The 23,904-nt window shown below is 48.5% G+C and overlaps 1 protein-coding gene across 6 annotated transcripts in view; it reads right to left on the reverse strand.

The window, feature by feature from the left end:
- USP3 (ubiquitin specific peptidase 3) overlaps window positions 1-23,904 on the reverse strand; it is a 1,719,287-nt gene that overhangs the window by 492,839 nt on the left and 1,202,544 nt on the right. For all 6 annotated transcript variants that reach the window (XM_069624462.1, XM_069624461.1, XM_069624459.1 and 3 more), the window contains one exon: window positions 10,101-10,181. In XM_069624462.1, the coding sequence (XP_069480563.1) occupies window positions 10,101-10,181 (81 nt within the window). The remainder of the gene's footprint in view (window positions 1-10,100; window positions 10,182-23,904) is intronic.

Here is a 23,904-nt window from a genome sequence, read left to right on the forward strand (position 1 = left end):
GTGCCAAGATCAAAAAATAATCTGCACCTGGCATGGGCAGGCAGCAGCTTAGATGTGCACAAGCAAGACTGCATGCGCATGCCCTCGCGTGGCCCAGAGCCTCCTGGGAAATGTGGTCAATGGCCCCAGATTGGTGCAACGCCAACGTTTGTGGGCTGAAATCTGGTGGCTGCGGCCACACCACCAGTTCGCCCCAAGCATGCCCCCACCATTTTTTCAACAGTTTAGCTCCATTGTGTGAGGATTGATATGATATGGCATTTATAACGCGCCTATACACAAGTGTTTCAAGGCGCGACGAGGCAAGGGAGGGGGAACAGAGGGAAGACAGACAACGATCCTACTAGGCCAGGTGTCATTCAGATCGCGCAAGTGCATGGGAAGGGGGGAGGGGAAAGTGCAGGGGGGAAGGGGACAGTGCAATACATGTGATAATAGAATAAATAACAAAAATAAAGTATGGCCAGCAGGTGGCAAGTGCAAGGGAAAAGGGTAAGTGCAGGCATCAGGTGTCAAGTGCTCGTAGTAGGACTGTAGGGATACAGAGAACAGTCCCCAAGTGCGGGGGTTTCCGGCAGTGCAGGTGTGCGACTGGCAGGGGGGGCGGGGGGTGGAGACCTGGGCCCGAGATCAGAGGGTGGCCAGGTAAACCAGTGCAGTTTCAGTATAAACCAGGAAATTAGCAGGGCAGAGGAGGAGAAAAAGCAGAAGCAAAACTAAAAGGTTTTGAGGTGCTTCCGGAACCGGAGATGGTTTTCCTCAAGTTTCAGGGGGGCAGAGAGGCTGTTCCAGAGGGAGGCACCGGCCGAAGAAAATGATCACCACCAACTTGTTGCTTGGAGAAGCGACTGACCCTGAGGGAGTTGGAGGTGGATGAGCAAAGAGCTCGAGAAGCAAGATATTTAGGAAGAGAGTGGAGAGGCCTCTGGCCCCAGAAGGCCTTGTGGACGATGCAGAGGGTTTTGAACTTAATCCTCACAGCCACTGGGAGCCAGTGCAGAGATTTCAGTCCTGGAGAGATACGATCCCTGGGCTTGAGGCCAAGGACAAGTTTTGCAGTCTGGTTCTGGATGAGCTGCAGAGAGTAGAGCAGGCAGATTTAGAAAGAGGCTGTTGCAATAGTCCAGCCTAGAGAGAACCAGAGCTCTGGAGGCAGTGAGCTTCTGGGGGAAGGAGAGGAAAGGAAGAATACCTCTGAGGAGGTGCAGCTGGTAGTGTGATCAGCCCAAATTGTCTGAGGTTAGTTGTTTGGGGCTTGAGGAAAGGATCACTGAAACAGATAGTGTCTCAGCTATTAATCCTTTGCAGGTGGATAAATCTCCAGGTCTAGATTGTCTACCTTTGGAATTTCACGGTCCTTCTCACATCTCCTTTCTCTGAGCCTATAATCAATGCCAATGAGGGGCGAGTTGTGTTCGACGATGAAGGAAGCCGTCATTACTTTGCTTCCGAAAAGCGGTAAGGATCACTCTAGGTATGAAAATTATCGACTGATTTCTTTTTGATATGAAGATCCTAGCCAGGATTTCTGCAGATGGGCTGATTGGTTGCATTGGAGAAGTGATCCATGCTTCTCAGTCTGGGTTTGTGAACCAGCAACATGGATATGAGAAGCAGCTGTCTGCTTTAGAAGGTACTACCCACAATACGCAACCACCTCTCCTAAATCAAACCAACCCGAAATCCCGAAATCTGCAGCACCGGAATGAAATGTATGCAGAGCATGTCCAAAATGTACAGCACCTAACATCTTCCACTTCCCTGCCCCCAAAAATTCATAGTTACTTTATAAAACATGGTGTACCATAGCAAGATCTGTAGCTTTGCCTAAAATTCTTAAGAATCCCTCACATCTGCAGTTCAGCTACAAAACACAAAACTATTTGAAAATCTGCATCACTACTAAAGATTTGACAACGCAACTCCAAAAATCTTAAATTTCACACCATTGTCTACACAGCCAGTACAAAATATGCACACATCGCAAACATCTGCAACACCTACAGAGGAACTCACTCCCTCCACACATTCGACACAACTAAGACTACATGGCCTTCCGCAAAGCTCTAAAAACCTCGCCCTTTCCATAAACCCTATTAGGTCCATCTAGGGCCGCTGAAACCCAGCAACATCATGGACTGCGACTTCTATGACATTACATTGGAAAGCAATTACACAGACTACTGACAAATGTTAGAGGAGATACCGAGCAAAGAGACCACATAAGGCAACCATTAAGTCACCAAGACAGAATTAGGAAATGGATACCACAGATGGCAACCTTAGCGTCCTGCAGGCAATAAGATATGTAATTGCTGACTCTACTACACAGGCCTAGCAGCCTCTCACACGATCAAGCCGATAATACCCTTTCGCTCCTTACCTTGTCCCAACTACATACACAAGCTACAATCCCTCCTAGGCGCTAGAACACCCAGACTCTACACTTCCTCCATCCAGCCTATCCTTTAGCGTCACTGCCTCGATCTTACTGCGCTGGTGTGAAAATCAATAGTTACTCACCATAGTGACTGCCGTACTCTTAGTCCATTGTCCCCTTTACTCCATACTGTATGGGCGGAGTTCGTGAGGGACGGGAGATGGAACCTTTTGCACCAGAAAAATCTTCTTCCCCTTTAAATGTAGAGGCGTGCGCGGGGGCGCGGCCCTGGTAGCATGCGCTCGCCTGACTTCGCCGACTGGTGCCACTCCTCAGTCCCCAATGAAGCGTCGGCAATATTCAACATTGCCTTATGAGACCTGTATTATTAGGGGGGAGGATGGTGGGACGTATGGAGGAAAGGGGACTATGGACTAAGAGTAGGTTAGTCATTACGCTGAGTAACTTAATTACTCTCAAGTCCCTTTCCCTTTCCTCCATAGGAGGTTTCTTAGAACCGCCTGCCCGAAAGCCACATCTGACCTAGAGGCGGAGTCCAAACAGTAGTGCTTACAGAAAGCCGAAGGGGTGGCCCAGGTAGCCGCCCTGCTGATGACCTGCCACGGCACATGCCGTTGGAACACAATGGCTGCCGCTTTGGCTCTGACCGCATGGGCCTGCAAGATAGCTTGCACTGGCCTGTGCTGCCCCTCATAGGCCTCCTTGATGGCCGCCAACCATCCACCTTGTTATGGAGGCCTTGGAAGCCTGATAACCGGGCCTAGACCCACCGAAAGTGACAAAAATGGCATCCAACTTGCGAAAGTCCTTGGTCCTGTCCAGGTAGTATTTCAGAGCGCAGCTGACATCCAGACAGTGCAAAACCCTCTGAGGCTCATCCTTGGGGTCAGCGAAGAAAGTGGGCAAGAATATCTCCTCGCTGAGATGGAAGGAGGTCACCTTTGGTAGGAACGCAGGGTGCATTTGCAGAACCACCTTGTCCTTGCGAAAGGAGTGTAGGGCTCTGATGCCACCAGAGCCTGGATCTCGCTGTCTCTGCATGCTGAGGTGAGGCCCACAAACAGAGCTGTCTTTAGGGTGACCAGCCTGATTTCAGAGGACGCCATTGGCTCGAATGGCTTGTGCGCCAAGGCGCCCAACAGTACATTGAGGTCCCACACTGGGTGTGGTTTCTTTATAGGCGGGTAGAGCCTGCAGAGGCCCGCTAGAGGTCGCTTGACCACCGGGTTGGAGGAGAAGAGATCCTCATCCGAATTCCTGTAGGCTCCTATGGCTGCTATATAGGTGCGGAATGTGTCCACCTGTTTGCCAGAGTGGTTGAGGTGTGCCTAGAAGGAGAGCATGGTGCATTTAATGGGGGTCAATCTCCCTAGAGTCGGCCCAATAACAGAATGTAGACCTTTTGCTCTTATATTGGCTCCTAGTAGCCTTACATTTGGCGCCCTGGATGATCTCCAGGTTAGCCTGGGATAGGCTCAAGTGCTTCAGCGTGGCCTCTTCAGGAGCCACGCTGCGAGGGCTAGTTTGTGCAGATCGGCGTGGAGTACCCTGCACCCCTGCTAGGTCAGGACGGGAGCTGGGCCGAGCGGTAGGTGAATGGGAAGCATGTCGGATAGGCTGAGCAGATCGGAGAACCACTGTCTTGCCGGCCACCAGGGAGCTATCAGAATGATACTGAGGTGGCAAGATTCCTTTATCCTGCAGATCACCCAGTGGACCAGGGGTGTGGGCGGGAAGGCGTATGCCGTCATGCCGTTCCACTGTATCTGGAATGAGTGACCCAGGGAGCCAGGGCCCTCCCCTGCCAGGAGGCGTACTGCTGGCATTTCCTGTTGTCCCGGGAGGCAAACAGGTCCACTTGCGAATGCCCACCCGAGGAAGATCTCCTTCAGTACCAGGCCATTCAATTGCCACTCGTAATTGTCCGCCCCTAGCCTGCTGAGCCTGTCTGCCTCCATGTTGGATTCTCCTGGGAGATGGACAGCCGTGAGGTAGATGTTCTCCAGTGCCTATTCCCACATGCGGACTGTTAGGTTGCACAGTGGAGGGGATCTGTTACCCACCTGCTTGTTGACATAGTACATGCTGGTGGAGTTGTCCGTCTGGATAACAACGGTCTTGCCCTCTATAAGAGGGAGGCAGGCCCTTAGGGCCAGCCATATGGCCTTCAATTCCAGCCAGTTGATGTGGGACTCATGCTCTTAACGAGTCCAGACTTCATGGATGCTGTGGCTGTCCAGTGTGGCTCCCCAGCCCTCTAGGGAGGAGTCTGTGGTAGCGGTGACCTGAGGGATCAGCTGCCGGAAGGGCTTACCCTGCCACAGGTTGCAATCCGCAGACCACCACTTGAGGCACAGGTGGAGAGTCCTTCTCCTGATTCCATGAGGTTGCAAAGAGCAGCTGCAATCTCCTCATCTTGAGTCTTGTGTGGGGTACTGCCAACAGGACCGCCGCCATAATACCCAGCAGGTGTTGATACCACCAGGCTGAGGTCACAGTCTTTGAGAGGAAGTGCGCAGTGGCTCGCTTGATGGCCGTGATCTTGTCCTCCGAGGGAAAGACTCTCGGAGCCGGTGTCCCATATGAGGCCCAGAAAGTTATGGCTCTGCGTGGTTGCAGCCGAGACTTCAGATTGATAGTAAACCCGAGGTCATGGAGAGTGTTCATAAGCGCGGAGGAGGTGAGGTGGACCGCCTCCGGAGATGAAGCCCAGACGAGCCAGTCCATTTATTGGTAGACGTGGTGGCCCTGGGCTCTGAGGATGGCTGCCACTGCGTTCAATAACCTGGTAAATACCCTGGGGGCTGAGTTGAGGCAGAGGAGTAGAACCTTGTATTGGAAATGACAGCCCATGATCCTGAACCGGAGTCAGGAACAATGTGGCTGCCAAATTGGGACGTGTAGATACGCGTCCTTCAGATCCAGAGAGCACATCCAGTCTCTCCCCTGTCCAGTGTCTCCGCAATGATTGCTGGCGCAAGTATCTTGAATTTTTGCAGAGGGAGGGAGAGGTTGAGGGTGGAAAGGTCCAATACAACTCTCAGGCCAGCCTGGTGGTTCTTCTGTATGGCAAAAATCCTGGAATAGAAGCCCAAACCTCGCTGGGAGGCTGGAACCTCTACTGCCTGGCTCTCGACGAGCGACCAGATCTCTGCCAAAAGAGTTGCTATTCCAACCTATGGGAGAGGAGGGAGGAGAGGAAGAGACTGTTAGGCGGTACCCCGTGGACACTATGGAGAGGATCCAGGGGTCCAAAAAGTTCTGGCACCAAAATTGCACGTGGAAGGTAAGCCTGCCCCCCACCGGAGACACGTGGTCCCCGAAGGGGCGTGTCATGCCTTCTTTCCCTCTGAGGCTGTTGCCCCCTTCCCCTTTTGTGGTTTCCTCCGGTGCGGACTCTGAAAACTGTCAGGTTGTCTAGTCCGGTCTTGGAACTTGGAAGACCCGGAACTCGCCAGACACCCTCCCTTTGTCGGATCATTGATGTGACTGGGTGTACGCATTGGGCGTGGCCTTCATAAGAATAAAGACTTTGCGGATTGCGAGCTGTTCTTTTTTATCTAATTCTTCATCTGTGGTGGCGTGGAAGAGGTCACTACCCTCAAATGGAAGGCCCAATATGCGTTCCTGGACGTCAGGGTTAAAATCAGTAGCCCGGAGCCAGGCCGCCCTTCTCATGTCCATGGCAAAGCAGATGGCCCCGGCCAGAGGTATCGATGTGGGCCACTGGACTCCATGATGTCCTGCGCTACCAGCTTGGCTTCTCCTAGTCCTGCCTTGAAGTGAGCCTGGCTCTGTGCCGGAAGTTCTGGGAGGAAGTACGCCTTCTCCCGCCAGAGCCTTTCCTTAATGGCTACCAGCATGGAATCAGCGTTGGCTTGAGCAGGTGCAAGGAGGCGTTGGAGTACAGCTTTTTCCCATACGCCTCCAAGATCTTCTTGCCTCGCAGCGTCGAGGACGATGTAGCCGAGACCGACTGAGGCTTAGAGCAGAACGATCACTGAAGAGTGCAGTTGAGAATGCGCAAAAGCAAGAATGTATTCTCCATCTGCCTGTACTTGGTGTTGAGGCACCGAATGACCGGTTGGCCAGAGTGCTGCTTGAGCCACCCCTTTTTGGCCAGGGCAACAACGTCCTTCTGCATCCGGATCCCCATCTTGGTAGGGGTTCTTAGGGTGAGGACTTCTGCCAAGACCCCCTCCTCGGGTTGCTCGAACTCGGGCTGAGAAGGCCCACATTTTCTGCCAGAGCTGCAAGACGTTTGTGGAAGGCCTTGGCTGAAGACGGCGTGTTTGGGTCCTCCTCCTCGTCTGTGTCCACCTGAGTGCCTGGATGATCTGGAACTGGTGGAGGAGTACTGGGCGCCATGGGCTGCAATGTGGAGACAGGAGCAGGTGGCAGATGCAGAACCACCTGTACTTTGGGACGCAGGGGATCCGGAATCGAAGCAGCTGGCAGGGGCAGCGCAGGCTGCACTGGTGGCTGTGGCACCGGAGCCATAGGAGGAATGACTATGGGTGCCAGTGGGGTGACCTGGGGGAGCATGTCCCTGATAGCATCCCGGAGGATGGTGCCCATCTGGGTAGTTCGCATCAGCGCTAGGAACCTTTCGAAGAACCTGTCTTTGGAGGCTGAAGAGTTGGCAGGTGATATTGACAGAGTGGCTAATGGCTGCTGGGACAGAGGGCGCACTCTGCCTGGGGGGGAAGGGGAAACCTGCCCTGCGCTGCTGATGGATAAACTGTAGGCCACGCACCTGGTTGACACCAGTCCCACCTTGTGACTTGTTCCTCCACCCGCTCTGTCAGAGGGGGTACCGGGAGCAGCCACCTTGTCTGGTGCGGCAGGCATTTTGTCGAGCTGCATGCCACAAGCTGAAGTCATGGTGCCTGGCTCGCTGGACCCAGGACCGTCCAAGATGCTTGGTACATAAGGCCTACCCAACACCTCAGGCTGGGCCCTGGAAGGTGTGTTGCCCTCAGCAGAGCTGCCGGCAGTGCTGTGTGAAGGCAACCCCTCGGACATGATGCCAGTACTAGGGCGTTGCCCCTCAGGAGTAACCCCGGTAAAAGAACCTTGCGGTCCCTCAGCACTGACACTGGAAGGATCCGGAGACCACTCGGCCGCGAGGCCGGTAGCTAGACTAGCCTCAGTACATGTACTGGTGCTGGAACCCAAAAGGCTCCTCCCAGTCAGGCCCTTCTTTGGGAAGGAGTCGCCTCTACGGGGTGCGATGGTAAATAGAGGCCTTACCTTCGCTTAGAGCAATGTTTGACAAAGTCCTTTAGGTCCTCCAGAGGGGACTTCTGGAAGAGCTCCCTCCACCCGGCTAGCCTGTTCTTCAGTGCACATGGAGTCAGTGCATGGTCAGGGCCAAGGCAGAGGAGGCAAAGGGCATAGGGGTCGGACGTAGGTAAGAGCCCATCGCAGGCTGGACACCTGCTGAAGACCGCTGAAGTCGACATGCGCCGGGGAGGAGTGTGGTGTCGGAGGACCAAGTACCTAATTGAAAAGGAAAAGAAAAGGAATACCCGGGGAAGAGCGGGTGGTATTACATGGCCAAAGCCAAACCCAGGAGCGCTGCTGAATTCGCCCCATTCCAGTCAACATAGAAAAGGGGACTGAGGAGTGGCGCCAGTGCGCGGAGTCAGCCGAGCAAATTCTCCCCGGCCCGTGCGCCTCTAAATTTAAAGGGGAAAAAGATACTTCTGGTGAAAAAGGTTCCGTCTCCCGACACCCATACAGTATGGAGGAAAGGGGAAGGGACGTAAGAGTATGAAATAACTCCTGTCCTACAACCAAATATCCGGCCTAAACCTACCCAGCAAACCCACCATTAACGACAACCAGAGACTGGGAAAATGGGCTTGATGCGACTACATTTGTGCAAGATAGCTCCTGCCCTATAACCAAATATCCTGCCTAATCCTATCCTGCAACCCTCCATAAACCACAACCATTGACCCGGAAACCGTGCCCCTGAGATGCATAGTGCTGAGCCTAAGAATAATGACCCTCCGACCGAGCAAACATATCTTACTCTGCTCCTAGTTGTGAATCTACCTCAGAGTGCAGCTACTGCGAAACACAAGGACGACCACTACCAGATCCAGAATGTAATACTGGAAGAATGTGCTTGTAAGAATAAAACATCCACTCCAGACACTCACCTCTCCTACCACTATGCTCACTCTGTACACACAACAGAGCACAGCTATACCCCTTGATCAATTTCAGCCTAGCTGCACACAAACGTCCTACACAGGCCTAATGCCGGCCGAATGCAGTCTCGGAGACCAACCACCAGACTGAACACATTCAACTGATCTCGCAATACCACTGCACCTAATGTTAGCATGCAGCTACCATCAGGCATTTGCATCAGCTGCTCACATACGGAGTGCACCCATGCACCCTATGTTACTCTACTCTCTCGAAAGACGTGGACTAGGTCCAGAAGGGCGTTTAACCCACAAGCGCTTTCAGATCATACCAATGATAGAGTGCTATATAAATGCAAATAACAATAACCATTTAAAGATGTCCTTTTTACTGTCATTATGTAAGATCATTTTAACTGTTCATGGGATTTCTTTGGGGTAAACTAAGGGAACCATTAAATACACCAGTACTAAAAAAATGTTTTAAACTATCTTCAAAAACATAACTGCATACCGGAGGAACTGCCATCACTGATATCGCATGCAACATCCAAAAAGCCCTACCCTTTCCAAACAAAATCACAAAGTGTTTCTTTGTCATGGGAGGGTTACTGACCTGGCAACTTCAGTTCCAATTTAACTTCGAACTGCGATCTTAATATTTGTAACCACATTCTCAGTCCGAGGCTGCGGTAGCAGGTGGAGTAACGCATTCTGCAGAAGCACTGCCATTGTATGCAGATGCTGCAGATCAGATAGTACAAATCCATAAAGTACTGCGAGAACTACCATTCATTACCACAATGTACAATGAAAACACTTCAAGAAAGAGAGCTTTGACTCACTCGTACGTCTTGAAGACAATGCAATAAGCTGTGCCCCTTACCACAAGAGAGTTCAAAAGTCTCGGAAGCATTAAAAAAAAAAAAAGAAGAAACAAATCCACGACCTTTAGCTTGTGGAGGCACACTGGTGAACAATGAGGTACAAAAGATTAGATGCAACTCACGAATCAGAATTACTTAATGCTCCACATGTCTGCTGCGTACCAGCGGAGGCCCTAGTGGTCTGCATGCTTTATGGGGCCGAGAGTCGAAATGTTATCTCCCACCATCCCAAGCAGTCAGTTAATAGGTGTAGTGGCTGCAGGCTGGGAGACGAATAGACTTCTGAGAAGAATGGAGATGGCGTATGCGTGTAGGTCTATCATATGATAAGAGTAAGGTTTATTATTGAGTAGAAAAAAGCAAATGTGTGTGTGTATTTTTGCAAAGGATATGCATCCTGGCACACCACCAAGTGACGTGCAATGAACTTGTGATTAGTGCTTTCGATAATTGAGAAAGGGAATGACGTTTTTTTCAGATTATCCAGCATCATGACTCAGTGTGGTGTGCTTGTTTTTTTACGAATCCCTATAGTGCAATTATAGAGAACCCTGCCCCTTCTTCTAACAGAGCCAAAAGCAAATGTGCACGTCCTAATCAATGAAGGTTGTGTTCGGTTTCAGCTAGATCAAACATTCAAAAGAGTCTTACCCTGCAAGGTGCACATTGGTCCATTTTCTTGATTCTTGGAACGTTTTATTCGGAACTGACTGGGAATGTCTAGAGAGAGGTCTGTCATAAAAAAGGTAATTTAGAATCATGTTAAAACAGTGATACATCATCATTCTTGCAATAGCATAATTTTCAATTTTTCTTCCCAAACTAAAGCATGTGCTTCCAACATTGTATTCATATAATGGGGCATTAGATCTACAACAACTATCAAAGTGAGTCCTCTATTTTCTACTCAAACATTAGATGATTAAATAATGAAACAATACATAGGCAGACCATTTCTGAAGTTAGGTTTACAGGCAAGATGGTGTCTCTTTAACAATCTTGACATATGTCTAATAGGAATACGTTTGTATGCGATTATATCCAAATGTTCAGTATCCATAAAAAAGAAAACAAACTGCTTGGCTGTTTTTATGGGGTAGAACTTCCTATGTCTTCCATAAGCGGCCACTTCCTACCCCCTGGTATGCATACCTACTCTTGCAGCCACAATACGTTTGGACTGTTTAGTTAAAACAACAAAATGCATGTTCAGCTTTTATGGAGCTTTGCACCACTTCGATTTGTTTTAAAACATTCAACCAAGAATGCAACATGTTTTTAAGGGCTGTAAAAAAGAAAAGGACATCCTACTTTCACAAAATTCCTGCTTCAAATTAGTAACTTTAGTCTGCACTCTGTTGTCCAAATCTACTAAATAAACTAATTAGACACCCTACTTGTACTTTATTTAGCAGTGGACCAGATGTGTTTCCAAGTCTGAACAACTTGCTCTGGGACGCAATATTTACACATGCTAGTAAAGGTTTCCCTTCACAACAATATGATCTTAAGGGTAAGGTTTATTTTTTCTCTGCTGTTACTCAATTCAGCAGAGTTCACGTAATGCATTTGTGGACCTCTGTTCAGAAGTACAAAGGGCAGCAAAAGACACCTAAAGCCATTTTCATCCTGCAATTTAATATTCTATTTAGCAGATTTAGAAGGTGCCCTCTTAATACAAGCATTCATGATCATCTGTGAGTTGAAGATAAAAAACTGTGGTTCCTTTTGGGAGTCCACGCCGCAATGTGTAGTCTTTTCTGTTCATCCATTATCAAGTTCCCAATTCTCAGATAGTAATTTAGAGCCAACATATTGATTAGAAGTGTTATGGTTGAGTAAGCTAAAGTTGAATCGCCTCGCTTCATGGTCGATCAATCAGGTGGAACCATAATTCTGGGCACCAACCTTCTCATGAGGTCTTTTTCTGCACCTTCTAGTACTCTAGCTTGCAGAAATTCATTTGATTAACTTAATGGTTCGTTAGAAATGTTTTCCTATGTATGCGCCATATCCATTTTGGTATTTCCAAAATGCAATTAGTGTTGGGGGTCAAATTCTAAAATGAGCCCAGGTGGGGATTCTGTGGCAAACAACCCAGGGCAGTGAAGGTTCAAAGAGACCCAAAGAAGAGAACTAGAAGTTCTAGATGAAGATGCAGCAGAGCATAAGGACCCCCAATAGAATTCTATGGGAAATGCAGTTGAAACTCATCGCCATACAATGTCACCCACAGAAGGATGCCAGAGGGTGAGTTTGTTGAATAATTGCTCACCCATTGCCCACGTTGGTGTCAGTTCCCAGGGTCTTTCACCCTGAGCCAGCAACAAACCCAGCGACTCAGGAAAGGAACAATGGCTCTTTTCACAACATCGACCTTAAAGTCAGAAGTGGACAATTCATTGAGAAGCACTTCATGAGGATGAAAGGAACCCGTAACAACTGCTTCAGGTGGCTCCCTGGACAAAGGATGAATGCAGCATAGCAGCAAATTATCCCGGCAAGGGTAGAACTGCTGGAGACACCCTTGGACATTCTGAGCTACAGAAATTGTGGGGTGGGGAAGTCTCAGCACCCCTTTGGAGAGCAGCAGTGACCCACAGCTAAGAGGATGTTCCTGGCGGAATAAAGATGGATGGGGTGGAAGGTCCACAAAACAGTTCGGGTTTAGAGCTAGAAAGCAGCATGGAGGGAGTCAACAGGAATGCAGAAAAAGAGGGGCACCTAGCACTTTCCTGATCTCTCCTGGTCAAACTGTATTGATCAGGGCAAACCCGGTTGTACAAAACAAATATTACTGTGCATTACATATAGGCAAAGGTGAAAAAAACACTCGCGCTCCGCGCTTGGCCAGTAAAGTTCACAATAATTATCCAGATACAAAGTGTGCCAAAGTCTTCAACTGATTGGTATTCCAGTTTATTGTCTGGTATTTAAGTTAGCAGAAACAGCCAACACGTGGTTCGATTAAATTTCAAGGCAAATGGGTTTTTTCTATAGTTAATCAATAACTAGATTGGAGCGTTCCTTTGAAGTATTAGATGATAAGGATAATACCCCCTCGTTGGAGTCAAAGATTTGGTGAGATGTCCTGAATGGAGTCACTTCACAGATGCTCCACGTGTCTGTCTTGTGTTCCCAGCTCTTTGTGATTAGATCACAAAATGTACCAGCCTTGTCCCACAAACTATCAGCACAAACTGTTAGGCAGAAACCTGTGCAGTTCCCTTAGGGACCACTGCAAAAAGTTTAAGACTACAGGAGTAAGCAGTAAACCCAACTGGTAGCAGTCTGCACCACCCAGATTTACCCAGTAGCTGTGGCTGAGCAGTCAGACTTCTCTCAAGAAGAGTTAGGCAGTATATAGAGTATACACAATAGGGCTAAAAATACAGTAGAACAAGCAAACACTGACCAGAGCTATGGTATAAAAGTATATAATTATTTATTTAAAAACACACTTATGAAAATACACTGGCACTAATATATGAAGCAAGTTCAAACACAGTCACTAAGTATATAAACCTCCCTAGTTAATTATTCGACAAGTCTAGGTTAAGACACCACTTATTTAGCAAAATAGAGGTGAGCGCGTAACCATAGATGGCACTCCAATAATTTGTTTAAAAAGGGAGAGAAAAGGCAGAGTACGAAATAATACAGTACCAACACTTTTAAGTAACCACAGCCAGTCAAGAAAGGCAGGGTCTACTACTGTAGAGCAAAGTGTTCATAGGCCAGGCCCACTCTTGGGAGAGAGCAAGGCGAAATGTGCCCAAGATCACACAGTGGAAATGCACTGAAAGTCTTTGCAGAAAAGTCAAAAAGAGGTTGGATCAGTTCAGAAAGGCAGAGTTAGCAGGTCTGAGGTCAACCCAGTTAGAAAGTCAAGGATTTACGGGACACCTTGGACAATCTGTTTCAAGGGAGACCAGGCGGTACACAGTACCTGAAATGGTGAGAAAGCTCCAGCAGCGGTGGCAGTTGTTCCTGCCAGCGGGTGCAAGTCGTGGCTTAAACCAGGGGAAGAGATGATCTTGACGAGGAAGAAGGCTGGAGGTCGTTGCACTGCCAGAGAAGAAACCAGCCGCGGAGTTCCCGATTAAAAGGTACGGCCCTTTTATTCGCGGTAGTGGTAAAGCGTAGCTATCCGCCGCCGGGGTGCTTGGCACGGGCGATTCGACCACGAGACGTCCAGGAAGGTGAAAAAGGCGAACTGGTTGGTCCCACCAGCTCAAAGGGAAGAAGACTCTCCTGGAAGAAGATCTCCTCTGTCGTCGGAAAGTGGTGAGTTCGTACAGCAGGGCTCCACCGGTGGTGTCGTCGTTGTAGATGGCTCAGCTTCTCCCCTCTTTGGATTCTTTAGATCCTGTGGTGACTTCTGAAGTTCCAGTCCCAAAAGCCCTGCTTTAATGCAGAAAAACCCCCATTCATCAGCCTAGCTGTCACTCAAACATGCTAAGTCGTGAGCCGGGCGGCTCACCACTGGTCCAATCACACAAGAGTGCGACTTGAGTTGCCAAGGCAACTCAGTCCAGGGTGCCTAATCCCCCTCCCACGTGTCATGTTGACCCCAGACAGAGTGGCACCATTTCGAGGGCTTCTGTGGTGAAGCCACCAAAAAGTTGAACAAAGGGCTCGACTTGGGTTAGAGTTTCAGAGGTGAACAGAAACGCCATTTTAAAACAGAGTCCTGGCAAAAAGACCCAACCAGGGAATAAATATTAAATAAATAACCCGGCGGTATCTTTAACATTGCACCAAAAAGTGGTGCGTTTAAAATCAATGGGAAAATCCCATAGGAAATATTCCGGTGGAATATTTTGCATGGTATCCACTGCCACCAGCCAGAAACTCGGCAAGGGGGGACTGGACAGTGCCCCCTTGGAAAACAGACCCAGGTGTAATCGAATTACCCCTACCAGTACTTCCACAATATGATGGTTTGTACTGGTTCTGTTCACAATTTGAGACTAGTAAAGCCAATGGTGACTTTACATGCCCTGGGAGACAGTAGTCAGTCCCCAGGTATGGAGTCTATGTTTGGGGGTCACTATGACACCCCTGTGTTACTGCACTGAGGGTGCTGTGTAACACATACCAAAAACACATGAAGCCCTATGGAGAAAAAGACCCCATAGCCCATAAAACACATTTACAGTCAAAGGACATCCTCAAATCATGCTTAAGAGTGGGAGAAAAAAAGAGTCTCACTCTTAGCAGGAGAAAAAAATAAACCCCAAAAATCCAGCAAAGCTGCTGGGGGACTCACTAGGTGTCATGATGCCCGCTCCCGGGGAGCCGGTTCAAGCCCGGCGTCCCCGAAAGCGGACATCCAGTCCCCAAGGAAGGACCCAGCAACCCCATATAGGGGCCCTTTGGACAGTGTCCTGGCGCCTATGGTGCCAGGCTCATTATGGGAATGCTTGGGTGCACTTACCTGATGCAGACCATGCTGCAGGATCCCGGCCTCCTTGAGGCCTGAAAGGAACTACTTTACCTGTGGGACTAATTTACCATCCGGGTGTGGTCGGGGACGGATACATACCTGATTGGAGGAAGGATACATACCTGGAACTTCTTCCATGGCTATTTAAACCCCACCCGAACAGCCACACGTGCTTCGCGTTGTTCTGCATCTAGCAGCTGGACGCTCACCGTGTCTGCTCCTGCATCCTGACTTCTGCCACGCCTGCCAGCATCCTGGATCACCTGCAAAGGAAGAGAAGAAGAGAACAGAAGAAGGAAAAGTCCTTACCTGCTAAATCCGCATCCCGGAGACATCTCGCCGACAATCCTGAAAAGGAAGACTTTAATTTAAAAGCTCATCGCGTCGATCGCTGCAGCGCCGCATTCCACTCACCTTTACAGGGCGCCTCCATGTTCAGCAGCGATCATCCGGATTCGCAGTCACGCCCCAGCGCCTAGGGAGAAAAAGACCAGAACAAAAGGTGAGAGAGAGAAGGGAATAAGGAAAGCTAAATCTCCATGTTAAGACTTACCAGTTGATTCATTCCCTCTTCATTTCGGGTCTGCGCCGCATCCTGGCATTTCCGGACCCCGGCCCCTAAGGGGAAACAGAGACATCAGCGTTAATGAGCGAATGAAAAGACATTACCAAAAAACTCTCATTAAAGACTTACCTGATTTCTACAAGGATTTCACCTCATCTCGGGTCGGTGCCTGTTCCCCGGCATTCCGTACCCCGGCCCCTATGGGGAAAAAGACACTAGCATTAGTACATTAATGCATGGACACAAGGGGAACCTCTTATCAAAAAACTTACCTGGAAGCCAAGCAAGTTTGGTTCTCACCAATCCGAAAATCCAGTGAAGTAACTGGATACCAACGCGCCCCTGCATCAGAAGCAGGATGGAGAGCTCGTCCTTCCAGACCCTAAGGTGAGACGCTACGAGAAATCACAAAAGGGTTTCAAGGAGGGTGAGAGGGGAAAGTGGGAGGCCGATTGCATTACCCCGCAGACAGTTAATCCCCTATTTTCGCCTACAGAAGGATACTTCTGCGAGCCAGACAAGCCAGATTTGGGGGCCCGGTCCAGTCCGTCTTCCGAACCCTGCGCATCACCTTAGAAGAGGTCAGAGCAGCGCGAACCAGGCCAGCGCCTCCGTGGGAGTCAGGTGAGCGTAACACTAGGTTTGGGAAATTAGCCTTAACAGAGAATTCTCCCTAACACAAACATCAGAGAAGAAGACTGAGAACTCCAACAGCTGTGGATCTACAAACTAGACAGTGTTTGATATGGTCTGAGTGTAGCAATTGAATGGAATTGCCTCCCCAATCGATAATTCAAGACATTCCTGCTCTCCCCTACACCACACCTGTGGGACAAGAGAGTTGTACATTTGCCCATTGCAGGCTAGTGAATCCCGATCTGATCTCAGAAAGAGGACATTATTCATTGATCTAATCACAAAGAGATGGGACCACAAGGCACAGTGATACAGCACATCAGTCTAGTTAGCTCCCTGCACTCACACCATGCACATCCAGGACCCCGTGGTATCAAGATGAGAACACCAGGGGATATTTATATGAGCAGGTAAATCCCGGCGATGTGCAGGCTGGATGTGATATATGACTATTATATACACACAAACCTGTATCTGAGCTATGTATACTCAGAATGTGATGGATTTCGAAATAATTTCTATCCGGGAACCACTTAGCATGAAAAACATAAGCACATATTTCTATTTCCATTTCTAATGCGATACACGAGAAGAGAGTGATAAAAACTATATGGGCACCATGCACATCTAGGCACCCCATGTCATTACGATGACCGCACTATGCAAATGTGTCGCTAACATATAAACAAATATGTGAACCTCCGCTATATTTGGTCAGAATGTTAAGTGTTACCAAACACAGGAAAAGTATGTACACACAGGTATATGTAACCAAGCCATGTTTAATCAGAATAAGATTGATTGCCCTATAATAATTCCTCATCCGAGAATCACAAAATATCTACTTATGATCACAATTCTGTGCCTAAAATCAAACACAAGAGTACAGTAATAAAAGCAATATGGCCTTATTCCACTTGGTGACATACATCTATTTCAGGATTGCTTGCATCCACTACGACCAGCGCAACAAGTAGATAAATATGATCCACGGCATTGACCCGCATTAATGAACATAGCCCACAGATGCTGTTGCCCGGGTATGGTACACCTTTACACACACACACGCCACATCTACTAATGCAAGAAGCGGTTTGGGGTTGCACGAATGCGTGGTCTCAGTTCACATCTGGTCCACTCCTGTTTAATATACTAGATACATGAAAATCCTCCACGTGATGCAAATACATATTCTGTTACAATTAGATAATTCCGCCACCCACTGGGTATGCCGTATTGAACTCATGGCCCAGATCTAACTCTGGTGCATTGACACCGACAACCTGGTCTCTGCTAAAATGGCTGCCAGATTTTAAACTGATTTCACAGCAGGCATGGTTTGTTGTCATAGCGACGGACACAGCGCCTTTTTACAATAATCTGCATTGCACTCAACAGTCTCCTTCGAGACACAGAGCGGCAAAGGGGAACTTCCAAACTTTGATGCCTGCAGTCTTACCTGGGTGCTCCTTTGTATGTACCAGCCAGCCCCTGTTGGTGCCGCAATCGCATATTTGGACAGCATCATTGGATGTGGTCACACAAGGACGGTCTATGCACCAACCCCGCGTAATGCAACAAAACACCTTACTTAAACTGAATTTCTGTCCAACAGGACTACAAAGTGCAAATTTAGGGACCAAAGAGGACCCTGCTGCCAGAACGCCCCCTGATTTAGCAGATTACAAAATTGGGGTAAGGCTCTTTTTACATTAGTCGAGAGAGATTGAGAATGTAGAGGCAACACTATTATTGTTAATATGTTTGTGGAAAAATATTTATGACCAGCCTACACTTGATGAATTCACACAGCAATGAAGGTTTTTCCCTGTGTTCACCTTTCCCCTCACAGATGGAACTAGGACACCGGAGGTCTTAGCATACCCAGTCCAATTTGAAGTACAACGTGGCCGCAGCCGGAAGCGTGGCTTTTGGCGATACTGGGGACACTTTCTTAGCTATTTATTAAGCTTTGTATAAATGTTTAACCCCGGACAAACACACTTAGTATTGTTTATTTGTTTTATGTTATAGAGTCACATCACAGGAAAGGCTGTGAAGAGCCTAGATCACAATTCCGGTCCTGATGAAGGCCAGTGCTATCAAAAGCTAAATGAACTGCTTTAGGCCGAAACACAGACGTGTCAACTGTTTATGTATATTTGTGTCTGCTACTTACACCGTAGAACCAAATATCTTATGTTTAATTCCACATTTATGTTAAACCCTGTACAATACCAAGAGGACGTATATTGTTAGTCACCGGACAGTTTAAAAGTATGTTAACTTGTATTTAGAGTGTTGGATATGTTTCTTCGTTGGGAATGTATTGGGCTCACCTACTTACCTTTTGTGACAACTTCGCCTATATGTAATGCACAGTAATATTTGTTTGATAAAAATAGTGTTCCAATTGTGTGTGTTTTGTACAACCGGGATCGTCCCGATCAATTGTCTATATACAGGTTGTCAACAGGCGACTTCACGAAACCCAGACTGGACCTCCATAGGCAAAATACTTGAAACAGGATATGCCTAAGCCACGGAAGGAACAAGTTACTTTTGTGTAACTCCTGTTCTCCGGCATGGGTCTTACATGGATTGACATGCTCATGAATATTCCCCATCGTCCGGCTGGGAATCCTCAGTAATATTAAAGCAGTTTTGCTTTAAAGCTAAAAACTGCTAGTCACTTCTATAGCCTATTGCTGTGACTTTGGCTCATACTGTCCCAGACAATGACATTCGTCCCCCTAAGCTCCACCGCTGGTGGCCATCCTCAGCTTTGGTTGCGCACGTCACGTGACAGTAAGAACCAAGAAGAGCCAGAGGGGTGAAGGAGTGAGGATTCACATAGAAGTCCATGTGAGACCCATGCTGGAGAACAGGCGTTACAGGTAAGTAACTTGTTCCTTCTCCCGCATGGGGTCCTGCATGGATTCACATGCTCATGAATACGATTACACAGCCTTTCCTTTTCCATGTCCATGTCCCATAAATCCAAAAGAAACGAAAAGCCTTTCAAAGCGGTTTGGTGCGTGCCACATAGTACTTCAAGACACAAAATATCCAGCGAAAGCAATGCCCTCTCTGCCGGTGAAAATAGCTTAGCGAAGAAAACCAGAAAGACCAAAGGTTTGTTCAAGTGAAAGGCTGATGAAACCTTAGACATAAAGGACAGATGAGTCTGCAAAACCACGTTGTAATTCCTTCACGAGTCTATGAGACCACAGGGAGAGGTTGCCAGGAGCCAGAGTATAACGGGATATTGTGGCCAGATGCACAGTTGATAGACAAATTGGCTAGCCTGGACTTCGCAAGGAGGAGCAGATCAGGTCGAAGCTGTGGGGCTGTGACTCGCAGTGGAGAAATCCTTTGTGCACAGCACCACACTATAAAGCGTTTCCACTTGTGATTATAACGGGAATGCATTGATGGAGGAGCGCTGGTTGTCACTAGAATGTTCCTGCATTCCAGAGGTATCGAGTAGTGTCCAAATTCTAGGGCTGCAGGAGACAGGCCGCTAGGTTCAGCGACTCAAGGTTGCAGTGTATGAGTGTTTCTCTTTTCCCTGGAGAGGAGCCACTGACAGATTGAAAAGGTATGGATGCCAGAACTGCCTGAGCCATGCCAGTACAATGAGAATCAACTTGCAGTGGAATTGTCTGAGTGTATTGATCACACGCAGCACCAGGGGTATTGGTGGAAAGGAATATAGGAACATGCCCTGCCAAGGGAAAGAGAAGGCGTCTCTTAGACTCCTGGTCTGAGGCTAGCTGCTGGCAAACCTCTGGCATTTGGAGTTGGCTGCCATGGCAAAAAGGTTGATAATGGGCGACCCCACTTGTTGAAAAGAAGAGATACATAGGTCTGCTGAAGTTCCCACTCGTGGCAGCACCATAGCTCCCAGCTGAGCGAATCTGCAATGGTGTTCTGAACACCTACTATGTGAAACGGAACGAGGAACTGCTGAACGATGGCCCAATCACATAGGTTCTGTGCCCCCCGAGAAAGAGAGCAGGAGACTGAGTCCCGCCCCGTTTACTTATGTAACAGATAGTGGTTGTGCTGTCGGTGAAGGCGCAGACCACCCTCCCATGCAGCAGAGGCTTGAACGACTTCAGGGCCCAGAAGACTGCACGCAGTTACAGTACATTGATATGCATCTCCTACTCTTGAGGAAGCCATAGGCCTGTGGCATACAGCTGGGCGCCCCAACCTTCCAGAGAGGCGTTGTTAGTGACTATCGCCTGATGACCAGTGGTCTGAAAGGGAACGCCTTGCAACAGATGAGGGCGAATGGACCACCAATGCAGGGGTTGACAGACACCCGGATTGAGGTTGATCCCGTCATTCCATTAGCTGTGATTTTTTCCATTTGGTTTCATGTGTTAAAAATCGCAGCAAAAAGGCTGTGGTTTTGCCGCCGCAATCCATGTAAAGGATGCAGGGGACACCCGCGCAACTCCCAGGCCCATAACACCATTTAAAGGGAGCGGGGGACACCCCCGAAATCCCTTCTCCCCTTAAATGGTATAATGGGGTACAACCTTATTAGATCAAACCACAGCATTTTTGCCGCAATTTTTTGTAAAGGCGACATTTTTGCTGCGATTCTATTACTGCATACCTTCCATTTGGCATCCAGAAACTCTTGAAGGGGTCTCATCTATAGTCTGCAAAAGGGCACCTGATGGATGCACGAGAACATCATCCCTAGCAGGGACATGATGGATCTTATTGTTGCAACGTGAGCTGCTGATATAGCCATTGGACCTTTCTTAGAATCGCTTTTATCCTGTCCTCCAAAGTAGTAGTCACCAGAAACAATAAGTGTGCTGAGCTGAGAGGCCAGAAATAGTGCATTCTGAGATGGTAGTATGCCGGATTTCTGATAGTTTAATCGAGAATAACAGAGAAATTAGGGCCTGGATTGTCGCTGCACTGCGCTGGATTGCCAGTGCGTGTGAGCGGGATTGGATCAGCCACTCACCCAGGTAGGTATAAGCTTATATGCTCTTGTGACGTAGGTGAGCCGCCTCCGGGACCAAGCCCTAATTGAACACCCTTGGGGCTGATTTTAGGCCAAATGGTAGGACTTTGAGTTAGTAATGTCTTTCCTAAACGACAAAAAGTGGGAACTTCCAGGGTTTGCAATGAATGGGGATGTGTGGAAGTAAGCATTTTCCAAGTTGAAGGTCGTCAGGAAATCATCTTCCAGCTGGCCGAGCACATGCTGCAAAGTGACCATCCTGAATTTTTGGGACTTGAGAACATTGTTTAGGCATCATAAGTCTAGAATGGGTCTCGACCTTCCTGATTTTCTGCAGCAGAAAATATCTGGCGTACACTCCGGAGGCACAGAGGGACTGGTTCTGTTGCCTCTTTCTTTAACATGGCTTGAACCTCCTTTAGCAGCTGCGCCATGGGCTGTTCGTGTATGGATACAGGAGGAATGTGAGGGCGTTTGTCCTAAAATTCCAGGGTGTGCCACTGTTGGATGAAATCAAGCACCCATTTGTCTGTGAAGATGTTGCACGATTGGTTGACAAATTGAGATAACTGGGGTGCTGAAGGGTGGGCACGGGAACTGGGCCAGGTCAGGCTTGCATTGGCGTCTCCGTTATGAATGCTGGAGTGCGATGAAGCTGGGTTCCGCCTCTGTAGGCTTGGGAATGTCCACTTTAGCCTCCTGGGTACTCAAGCAGGAGGGCTGACGATAGGGTGAGGTGAACACTTTTGAGTACCTTGAGACATTCCCTTTAGAGGAGCAAAAGGTACTGCCTCCTCTGTTAGAGAGTGCCCAACGAACGTGTCATTTCAGTGTCCGTCTTTATGGGCTGCAGGGTGTCGTAGACCCGCTTTCCTAAAAGGTTACCACCATCGAATGGCATGTCCACCACTTTCATCTGTACATCCGGAAGTTGGTGGCCTGGAGCCAACCTTGGCGGCAGAGTGCCACTCCATTGCCCATTTGCCGAAAGCCTGAATCTGCGATGGCCAAGACAACGGTTATCGCATGGACAGGTGCTACCTTTCTCTCGTGGAACAAAGCTAGGGCTTCGGCATTCTTGTTGTCTGGGAGGAAGTCAAGGAAGTCAAGGATGGGGACCAATTTATACCAAAGCTCTCTGTCATATCTCGAGAGAATGGCTAACGTGTTGGCGGCTTTGATAGTAGACTCTAGAGTTGTAATGAGGCACTTCCCAGTTACATCCAGCTTCTTACCCTCCCGATTGGCAGGAACGATAGAAGAGAAAGATCACTCAGAGGACATTTATCTAGCTGCAGCAGAGACCACAGAGTCTGGTGGAGGCCCTTTTGGGCTGTGTCGGGGACTCAGTACTTTTTCTGTAAGCAGTCCTTTTTTGTAGGGGCTGTTTTAGGGGTCTTCATGACCAACAGGCCATCCTCCTTAACATTATCCAGAAGGGGTACTGAAACAATATTCTTGCTTGAGTACTGGAGGGGTTACCTAGTATCCCCCTTGTCTAGCTTCTCATGTAACATTTTTAAGTTACCCTTTCCTCACAGAATGGCTGGTGGCAGTGGTTTACTTTTAACTACCCTGGTATGCTTTTATCGCGGGCTGCGTTCGCAGCTGCAGTAAAGCACCCAAGGGTGCCGTTTTTCTCAAAAGGGCCCCGGTCTTTGTTTTTTCGCCATTTCTTTGTGGAAAGGTCCATCTTGACATTTAATCTGAACGCCAAACCAGGTTTGGTCCTATTGTTTGCTTTGCCTTTGGCGGGATTCACGAGTGAATCCCGCCTTTGGCTCCAGGGTGTCTGGGGTGGGCAGGAAGTGAGGTAGGTGCCCGAATCTCCCTGTGCTTAGTCTCCTAGGAGACCCAAAATGCACTCTGATGATTGGCTGGCTGACTGTCCGGCAAGGACTGCCACCCTGCTGGGTGACTGACAACTGCGCTGGAATGAATGGGAGAGAACTGAATAAAAACCACTGGACGAAGGAACCGAATAAGAACTTCAAGAGGACGCCTGCTGCAACTCCTGGACCGTTGGTTTGCCCGGCGAAGCCCTGCTGCTGTGCTGAAACTCCAAATTCGTATCAACAGAGAAGCCCCTGCAAGGAAGACTTCTCCCCTTGAGTTGGTGGGACCAATCAACTCCAAAGTAAGCCACCTGGACATTCTCTCGGAGCTGCTTGCATTTCCACAGAGTTGCTGCTGGAAACTGAATAGCCAGGGAGAAGAACACCAGATTGTGTGCGTTGCTTTTAAATGGGCCAAGAGCTCCATGAAGATCCTCCGGACTCCCAGGAGGCAGGACTGATCGAGCCTGAGCCCCCTCAACAGAGTGAGGGACCCCAGAAGCAAGGAAAGTCCATCTCGACAGCCAGAAACCACACTATTGCTATTTGCGGTAGTCGCAAGGAGCTGAAACACTGAAGTGGTACTTGTTGGAAAGATTGCCGGTTGCGAGCGGTGACCGTCTCAGTACAGTGCACGAGTCCCCCCAACGTCCTCCTTCTTGTCCCCACACCTGAGGACCAGGAACAGTGAGATCTGCAGAGCTGCACAGGAACAGAAGTCATCTGCTGCACTTTTTCTTCAATACAAAAAGGTACTGTAAAGTCTGAGAGAACTTACCTTTTATTGTAGAGTTGCCTGCATCTTCTACTACTCACAAGTCTAATCAGCTTGTGGTCCTACATTTGATTCTTCTTTTCTTCAAAGACTTCTAAAACATTGTGCAAAGACTTTTCTTACTTACCTACCAGAAATGCTTCAGCCCATATAAGACTTTTGCCCATTAACTTTGGCCTAACCGGTTATAAATGAATGACTC

The sequence above is a fragment of the Ambystoma mexicanum genome, chromosome 11 (genome assembly GCF_040938575.1).
Source record: "Ambystoma mexicanum isolate Mex_15411 chromosome 11, UKY_AmexF1_1, whole genome shotgun sequence".
NCBI lineage: Eukaryota > Metazoa > Chordata > Amphibia > Caudata > Ambystomatidae > Ambystoma > Ambystoma mexicanum.